This window comes from Trachinotus anak, unplaced genomic scaffold (genome assembly GCF_046630095.1).
Source record: "Trachinotus anak isolate AG129_WGS33_773 ecotype Australia unplaced genomic scaffold, CSIRO_AGI_Tana_v1 ptg000002l, whole genome shotgun sequence".
NCBI lineage: Eukaryota > Metazoa > Chordata > Actinopteri > Carangiformes > Carangidae > Trachinotus > Trachinotus anak.
In genome coordinates this window covers 19574877-19585012 of record NW_027273853.1, presented here as the reverse complement: position 1 = coordinate 19585012, position 10136 = coordinate 19574877, and the positions used below count along the sequence as shown (strand labels likewise).

General features: G+C 39.0%; 1 protein-coding gene across 1 annotated transcript; it reads left to right on the top strand.

Annotated features, from left to right (window-relative positions):
* Positions 1-5040: 5040 nt before the first annotated feature.
* Positions 5041-6468, top strand: etfbkmt (electron transfer flavoprotein subunit beta lysine methyltransferase). The gene is made up of 3 exons (XM_071504466.1): positions 5041-5387; positions 5466-5596; positions 5914-6468. Exons 1-3 carry the CDS (start codon positions 5095-5097, stop codon positions 6261-6263), a joined length of 774 nt encoding a protein of 257 aa, XP_071360567.1. The 5' UTR covers positions 5041-5094; the 3' UTR covers positions 6264-6468.
* The last annotated feature ends 3668 nt before the right edge of the window (positions 6469-10136 follow it).

Sequence of the window (10136 nt, the reverse complement as noted above, 5' to 3'; positions counted from 1 at the left end):
ACCATTTTTTAAATTAAAATGTGATTACTTCTAGAGTACAGGATACAGGATCCAATATCTCTTGTATTGCAGAACTTCCCGGGCGGTATGGAGAGTTTTTTGAAACAGCAATTAGGCCATCATGTTGGGAAATAATATACACAACTGTTGAGTTTACAGTCCTTTCTCATTTCAAGTAAACTCGCGCGTTCGTTTGATGAAGTTAATGCAGGAGGCGAACTCAGAATTCTTTTCACCAATTTATTGAACAAGCTTTCACAAAATTAAAAGAGGATCGTTACAGAGGGTCCAAACTATTCTCTCCCTGACAACAACATGCAGCTGTGCCAGTTCACGAAGTTTGACACACTAACTTCCCCCTAGCCCAGTCTTTTTATTACTGTTACACAAAGGAAGCAAAGAACGTAGGCTGAACTCTTCTTCATTGGCTGTTGCCCGTCCGGCCTTCGCCCAGGAGCCTCCTTTGCGGTTATCTGACTCCATTTGACATCCTTCACTTGTGCCTGGGAACAGCTGATTTTTCCTGCGTGAAACAGAGAAAAGAAGACAGAGACAGACACAACACTCCCACCTCCTCAAGGCTGTCTCACATCTATCAGTTAACCATGCCCTTGCATACTTCTGTCCTCGTCTTTACCTGTGCAGTCTATCCGTGGCATGTCCGCCCCGCATCTGGAGAACAACCCCTTCACACATCCTTGACTTCACTATCTCTAACACCCTGTTCTCTGTTGAGACTTCAGCAACTCCCCAACATATAGTTATCAAAAGCAAGCATCCTACCCCAACAGGTTTCTCATAACCTTGCATTACTCACATGCTATTATATAAAAATATTCTTCACAACACACAACAATAGCACTTAATTTTATGGGTCCACAAGTCCCTAATAACTTTGTAGGAAGTTCAGTGGAAGGAAATATAGTGTGTTCTTTTAGCAAGAGGTTTGTGTTGACTGCTAGAGGAGTTCAAGGGCACGCACAAATCCTCTATTGAAATCTAATTTGCAGAGAATTCAACTGAATGGCTGATCAAATAGAAAATATATTAAAAAATTAAAATAATTTTAAAAAGTTGAGATTGAAGTTGAGCGGGCGGCGACTGACTCGTCACCTGAGTATCTTTGAAATCCTGGCTACAGGATTGATATCATCCAATATCTGAACTTCAAACAGAGATGAAAACAGGATCCTCTTATATGACTCACATGGCTATGGTGACACTATTTTGGGTCTCCCATAGTTTCTTATAATTTCTGAGAGGAGGAGTGATAGTTAACTTTAAGTTCATTGAAAATTTCTAGGAAAGAACCATTATACGTTGGCTCTGATTATATGTTATCTGAAGATAGAGACAGCCTTCCAGACATCTAGTTAATTTATTCCAAGTGCTGGCATAAGTTCACTCAGTGCAGAGCAGGTCATCTGGAAGTACAAACATGTAAAATATGTCAACAGCTCAACATGTGTATGGAGAATTAATTTCTAACAATTAAGGAATAAAGAGTGACTAATTAGCGTTAAAATTAGTGCTTATTTTCTGTCTAATAATATAATTAACTAAAATAATAACTGGCTCAGTGTTTTGTTTTTATTTTACCGGTAATCTGTAAAAAAAAAAAAAAAAAAACATAATTCTTTAAATTTCAGAGGACATTACAGTGCAGTAAAATTGTGGACAGCCCGCAGGAGAGTGTATTTATTTAAACCAAATTTAGAGGTCTTGCTCGTGTTAGTGGCACAATAATATACTTCTAGATTTTTAACAGTGGTCAGTATAACTAACTACATTTGCTTAAGTCCTGTATTTAAGTACAAATCTGATGTATATTGCTTAGGTATTTCCATTTTATGCTGGGCTACTTCTGTGCCACCAAAATTCAGAGGGAGTTTTGTACTTTTTACTCCACTATATATTTGATTGCAATGGTTACTGGTTACTGACACATTAAGAGTTTCCATACAGTACATGCTAAGCTTGTAAGATATGATGCAGTGGCATAGATGACACTGCCCAACAGTATGTTAAATGGTTAAAATGACTCTACATTGACCAATTTACAATAAAATTCTACTCACACATTACTGCAGCATACATCAGCATAAATAATCTAATAAAGTAATAATAAGGATATGTTTCTGCATAATGTGTACTTATATTTTTAATAATCCTTCTGCTAATACGTGTATAATCCTTTTAATGCCCAACTTTTATGCAGAGAGTAGTGTGATACTACTACTTTTAACAACATGTAAGTAAATGATCTGAATACTTCTGCCACCAGTAAGTGACAGTTTCTCTTTGTGTGGATGCAGATAATATCTTATTTCAAAGCCTTTACTGGAAGATTTGGTAAGCTGGTGTCTAACCTGCCATCAGATTGTGGTCAGAGCCTTCACATGCTGAACAGCAAAAATCTGCACGATACAGGCTGTAGGAGAAGTTTTGCTTCATGAAACTCTGAGAGGAGCCATGGCAGTGTGATAAGAGTGCTGTTCAATTAGCTGCGCCATTTCTTTAAAAAAAAAAAAAGGTCCTTTATAAACATGAAATTGCTCCACCACCTCACCTCCCACTCAATCACACACACTCACAAATTGATTTTGTTGAATGAAACATCAGAAGACAAGTTTTCATTCATTCAAAATAACCAGGCTGAACAACAGGGGGAGCTACAGCATTTGTTTCCTAACTGTAAAGTTTACTTGTTGTATGTTGGTGCCTGTATTTTGAATAGTGAGGCAACTGCTGTAGTGTTCTGGTATAAATGTGGCTATTGCAACACATCAGCTGATTTTTTCATATTTCATGTTATGAATTTAAGGTCACCCTCTACATAGCTTAACAAGATTGTATTGCTTGTTGCCCCTTTATTCTGTTATTTATTCCGGTTTCCAGATGTTTCATAGTTGCTATATGAAATATCCCCAAGCTAGATTTGCATTAAACCTCTGACCCCTTTCACAAACTACTCCATAAACTACTACGAAACAGTATTGTGCAAAATTCGAAGAAGTAAAATTAGTCTCAGACTTTCTCTTAGAGGAACTCCTCTAAGAACCACTGCAGGTCAATGGAGGCATTTTGAGAACCACTGCCCTAAATTACTTCAATTGCTTCTTTAAGGGGGAAAAAATCTGTTTTCAGGCTATAAGAAGCTAAAAGCCTTAAGTGCTTTTCTCTGAAGTTTACATTTCTGTAAACTCCTGGTATGTGTGACAGGGGGACACAGAGAACATTTATTGGATTGAATGGGGTTGTGGGGGAGTGTTTCACTCAACTGATATCACTGATGATAAAGGGCCTGGTGATCCTGTTTGGAGAAAAGTTGCTTTTACCAGAGTTCGTCAAGCAGGAATGGCATCTTTATTTCCAGAGTGAATGCCAATAGATGTGTGTGGTCACAGGGGAGCAGAGGGAGAAGGTAATTCAAGGATGCTGTTTGTGCATGCTGGGCAGGGAATGCAGACACATGTAGCTGACCATGTACCTAACCCTAACTCTAACCCTAACGTGTTCAGAATGGTGAGTGATTCCCACATTAAATGGTGTCAGCTGTGAATTTGTCTTAAATGGGAAGAAGTGTGGAAACTCTGTGACACAGAGAGCCATGTGGAGTATCATCTGTCAGGATTTAACTTCAGCCTTAAAACAATTACAATCACAGCAATAGTTTATGCCTGCTTCGAGAGATGTTGAAAGCACATTTCATACTTACTGTATATAATCATGACTAATTCAATGAGATCGAAGCCAAACATCTACTGCAAAAAAAATATAGTTTTTGTTAGTCAGCCACAAAATTATGACAATGTAACATCATTAGTATAATTTATTGGCTAAAGTCAGTCTTTTTGCACATATACTACATTGATACACATAGATTTATCTATTTTTTATTCATTGTATTTTATCTTAAGCATCTTATTTAGCTTAATATTATCTGTAACTGAACACCTGCTGATGGTCTTCATACATTTAATAAAGATTTTTTCATATATGTACACAAAGAGTCAATGTACACAAGTCCTTGTTAGAAAGAGCCACACGGTGTTTCATGTCCTAATATCTTATCAATTGAGTACGTTGCAGGGAGCAGCCATTCAGCCTAGATCCCGACTTTCATGTTCTCAAATCTCTGAAAATAGTCATCTTCCTGTCTAAGCAGCCCTGAATTTTAAATTGCTTTTGAAGTGCTAAATTCCAGGCCTGTGGAACAAGCAAATCATATATTACACTATAGAAAAAGATGTCTGAATCACAAACTGGATCATGGAGGACAAAGGTCTGTGTGTACCTCATCTGCAGAGTGTGAACATAGTTGCAGTCTGGCCACGGGGGGGGGGCTCAAGGTTGCAAATCCCACATGAAATCATCAAGTCACTACACCCACTGGCAATAGGAGACAGCAGCCATCTATAAAACAATCCCCAAACAAATCTGCGGGGGTGCTGGTCCAGGCCACAGAGGTCAGCTCCTGGTAACTTCAATGACAGGAGGAAAACGATCCATTAGAACTCCGCCACCTCCTCCATCAAAAAGCAATATCTTTACACATGATGAGAACATAAGGGGTCCTGTAATTACAGCCTCAGGCTCCAGTCCCTACTGCCACTGGATAAACAGTATGTAGTGTATGACTGTGACTCTGTGACCCATCTGTTCTCACACACACACACACACACACACACACACACACACACACACACACACACACACATTTTCACACTTTGAAACCTACCGTAGACTCTCCTAATTCTAATTTACACTGTTGACTGTTATAATAACAACAACAATAATAATAATAACAATAATAGTTCGGAAATGTAAATAAAAATATCTGAAAAATCCAGCTTACAGGCGGACAAATGGCCAATATTTAAGGTAATATTCAAATCTTATACTAATCTCTATATCATACACATTTATTGATCGTTTCACAATATCAGTAAATCATCTCTTGATTAAAATTCAACGCATACTCAGTCGGAACGGTTTTGAGCGGAACGTTGTTTGTGTGTCCTGGTTTCGGGAGATCGATGGAACTTTTGTCCGACACTTATTTTGCGTCCGTGTGGAAACCGTTTCATTATCATGCTGGCACTATTAACGGCTTCAAAATGTCGCCGTTCTCTGAAAATATTCTCCAGAGCATTTAAGCAGACAAATAGCCGCCGGTGCCTCTCAAACAGCGGCCTGTCCGATGCGTTTATCAGGAGTTTTATCGCGGAGAACACAGAGACAGTCGGAGAGCAGAGTCTGACTCCGGAGATCAGACTGAGACTCTTCACCCCGAACTGCAGGTTCTGGCGAGAAAGACCAGAGCTCTGGCCTTTCGATGAGCCCTACTGGGCCATATATTGGCCAGGAGGACAGGCACTCTCAAGGTAAGCTCTAAGTCGCACCGCTGACATTGTTTTGTGTGTTTGAGGTTCTGCTGTTAAGCCCCATTTCATGCCCTGCAGATATGTCTTGGACAACCCCGGGGTGAGTCTGGGTAAGACGGTCCTGGACCTGGGGAGCGGCTGTGGAGCTTCAGCCATCGCTGCAAAACTATGTGGTGCTGCTCATGTTGTTGCTAATGACATTGACGCTGGTATGCATCAATACCGATTTTGAGTCGCTTTGTTTTTATTCACAAGCATTTTATTTTAGACAAATTAATAAATCATATTTAGTACTCATGGTCTGGTTCAGTTAAACAATGTTATTATAATGCCAATGTTTGTTTAAAGGGTATCAAACAATTACAAGCAGCTTTCATTCATCTCTGTAGAATTAAGATCATACAGACATTTAGTCAGGAATGATTGTCAGTCATTTATCTGTTAATATGAAAATACATAATATTTGTGTGTATTATAGCTGGTGTAAAGGAAAATAAAGTACTAAATGTGCCTGTTTGTGTTGCAGTTGCAGCCGTTGCAACCCACATGAACTGTGAACTGAACGGCCTGGAGCCACCCGTTTGTGTGACTGACAACATGATTGGTTCAGAGCCCAAGCACTTTGACCTGATCTTCCTGGGTGACATGTTCTATGACGAGGCCCTGGCCACCATCCTTCACAGCTGGTTGGACCGCTGCATCAAAACTCACGGCACAGAAGTCCTGATCGGAGATCCTGGGAGAGCGCAGTTTGAGGGACACAACATCCGACGGTTCCTGCACCAGCTGGCTCAGTTTGAGCTGCCTGAGTCTGTGAGAGAAGAAAACTACGGTCTGACCTGCAGCAGCGTTTGGCGCTACCATCCTGAACTCTGAGGACTGGAGAGGATCTCCTGCACTTTCTTAAATGAATGTAAATTTTATGTAATTTTCAGCAAGGTAAGGTTTTAAGGTGTTTTTTTTGTTTGTTTGTTTGTTTTTTTTCTTGTCATCCAAATGCTATGTGGCATTCACTGAGACAGTATGACAAAGCAGAATCTTTATATGTGGATGTTTATGCAATAAAGGTATAAAATTAAAACACACTTTGTTTATATTGTTGATTTAATCCAAACTTTTCCAAATAAACTATATAATTTCTGTTCTGTTTTTTAATAGTTATTGAATTTACACATAGGATTTGATTTTCGAATTTTTATTTAACATACAAAGTTACTTTTGTAGTCCAGTGTACAGATTATTGGGCCAAAATTGTGCAATGAGTCTACTAAGACCCAGTTCTCTCAGTTACACAGTCTAGGATTCACACAGTCAAGAAAATAGTAGCCAGCATGGAGCCCCACACGATTCACTATTAAATAGACAAACAAGTAATTATGAAATGAAAAATGAAAATTAAGGTCTGTATTTATTCTATATATATTATAAATTTAATATTGGATAATTTGGATTTCTATGTGACTGGGTATTTTGCTCGACAATCACAAAAATGCAACATGAATTCTTTAACACAGATCTTTCCCCAACAAAACTAGCCGTGCTGCCTCCCTTCCTCAGAGCCTTGAGACGTAGCAACACTCTCATCTGTAAGTGGAAATTAAACTTCTGTGAGTGCAGCGTGCTCTGTAAAGAGAGCAATAGTCTAGAGACAAACGGCTCATCGAGAAATCATCTTCAGAGAAACCACAGCAGTTATAAACAAAATCTGTAACATTTTATGAAAATGATTATGCCCGTGTTCCCACTGTGGCTCTTACATATGATGTCATTACTTTTTCATGACTTTCGAAAACCAAAACTGTGAGTCATTCCTGGTCTATTGATGTTGTTTTTTTGCATCAGAGGAAAAAACCTTTAGGGGCAGATAGTCTGGTTTTAGTTCAGTGTTGTGGCAGAACTCTTCAGACAGGCCAGTGGATCTTCAGGTCTTCCTAACTTTTTTTTTAACAATATTAATTTATTGTTGGACACTTGCATAGGTCGCCACATATGCACATCCTATTGATTAAACAGTTACAGATGCAGTTAAGTACACACACATCATTAATCCCTCTTAAGAGTTACTTTTTAAAGTTGGTTAACTTTAGTTCAGTGGTCAAATCAGTTCACAGCACAAAATAATATTACCTAAAAACTGTTGGTGCACATTCATGACAGTTAAGCAAGACTGAAGAAAATAAGTATTAGTATGCAAATGTGGCCGTTGGCAGATTTTGGAGCAGCAGATTTCACCTGCTGTACAGACAAGCGCACCGACAGCAGGTCAATATTTGAGCGGAATCTGGGAACGTGTGCACAGGGTTTTACTAGAGGAGTGGAACTCTTCAGCAAACCAACCCTTAATGCAGACTCCCTGAGACTTCCTGAATAACGAGAACCAGTTCAGTCACGAAATATTCAAGTGATAGTTAGAATGAATTGCATCCTACAATACTTTCTGCTGAAGTACAGTGAAATTCAAACCAATAACTTGCAACTGCCTGCTCAGAAAATACTGTGACTAAAGGTCACTGTATCTGAGGTTTAATCTAAAACTGCTGCACGCTGAGGTTTAACTCGCTTTAACCACAGTGTTACTAATCTGATTATGGGAAGAAGGGCACAGCAGATGCGTGCCCTTACTTTTGAGGGAAAGTGTAAAAATGATCCAACTGATAAAAGTATTTTGTAATAGAGGTACATTTCTGATCATCTGTATTTATGAGTTCAGCTCCTACAAATCTATCACAGGAAGTTTTAGAAAAGTTATTGAAAATGAAGGATGTGGTTCTAAATGGTTGCGACATACACACATATACATTGTACATTGTACACATCTTCTCAGTTCATTCCACGAGGACCTGTGGTTTCTGCTAAGTAATGTAGTATCTGAAGTTCTATATGTTATGTGACTTTATGGGTTTGGTATGTTTAGCTAGGGGTCCCCTGGTCAAAAAGATTGAAGGGCCTTAGCTAAGAGGTTCTAGGTCAAAAGGTCTAGGTGTCACTGGGGGGTGACTCCCTCATCTTATGTAATGAAGCCCTTTTTTATTTATAGGAACCATATGTTTACCTTAGGTTCACGAAAACAACCAACCTATATAAGCGGGTAGTTGGAGCAGTTATTCAGAGGAGATTCATATCAACTCCTCTCTCAGGCAATCCATGGTGCTTGATTAGATGCTGGACTTCTCTGTAATAAACCTCTTTATATACAAGCAAGACAGTGTCAGCAGTTTTCTTCATCATCATCATCATCACATCATCGCTGTTTAATAAACAACAGTAACTCACTTCAGTGAGCAGTGATTCAACATGATGAAGTTGGTCACTCAGAACACTGACTAACAGCTGTTTCAGTGTTTTCTAATGTTGTGTTATGTAGGCTAATATACTGTATTTTACTGACTGTTGATACAGAATTGTGAGGAAACCTAGAGGCTATTAACAGAGGTATTAGTGATATTGATATTGCTATTAGCAACTGCTCGTATTAATATGGACAATGTAACCTGAAAGTAATCTATAAATCATAAAATAGTTCCCTGTTGTAGTGTTTGTGACTTCTCTTTAGCAGTTTGTGAAGTGACAACAGAATATACACAGACAGTCCTGTGTGTGTTCCCCTGAATCAGTTGGATTGTATTTTAGCTAAACCTGTTTGCACATATACGGATTATTAAAGGCAAAAATAATGTTTTTTGTCTTTTTTTTTTTAATTTTAAAGTGAAAATTAAAAAATGAAGTTGTTTTTTCATTATCCAATCTCTGAGTTCAGAATGGAAATGGACTGAATGTCAGGTTCATGGATTGTCCTCGTAGGCACAATGATTATACATATCATTTGGCATGTTTGACACCAGTTAAACTAAGTCTGTTCACGCAGCAGAGCAACAACTGACAGATCAACAGCCCCTTGATAAGCCTAACACAAGGACCAGTGACTATAAGACCTAGCAGAAACAAAGATGACATGAGCTGTTGTCTGACCTTGGGACAAAGAAGTTACATAGTTTAGTCTAGATTGTTACAAATATTTTTAGAATGTGTTGGAATAGTATGGTATGAGAAAAACAAGAGACTGAGGGCAACGGTTGGTTGACAAGAGGAGAGTCAGTATGTCAGTGTTTGATCAAATATTCCAAGTTCCCAATTAGAGTTAAAGTATCTTGTGAGGTGATCAAGTGGAATAACACCCTCACACGACACACAACCTCTTCACCAGGGGGGGTTGTGGTGGGTTTTTTATCAATCTGCATTAGCTCATTTGCCCCAGCTGTGACCCAAGCCTGAACCACAGTGCTAGTGTTGTTTATTAAACAGCGATGATGTGATGATGATGAAGAAAACTCCACTGACACCGTCTTGCTTGTATATAAAGAGGCTTATTACAAAGAAGTCCAGCATCAAATCAAGCACCATGGATTGCCTGAGAGAGGAGTCGGAGCCAGTATGAATCTCCTCTGAATAACTGCTCCAACTACCCGCTTATATAGGTTGGTTGTTTTCGTGAACCTAAGGTAAAACATATGGTTCCTATAAATAAAAAAGGGCTTCATTATATAAGATGAGGGAGTCATCCATCTCCCAATGACACCTAGACCTTTTGACCTTGAGCCTCTTAGCTAAGGCCCTTCAATCTTTTTGACCAGGGGACCCCTTGCTAAACATACCAAACCCATAAAGTCACATAACATATAGAACTTCAGATACTACACCAGGTAAAACAAGCGTTTAGCAGCAGGCACATGGGGGAGCCAGAGGAGCTGT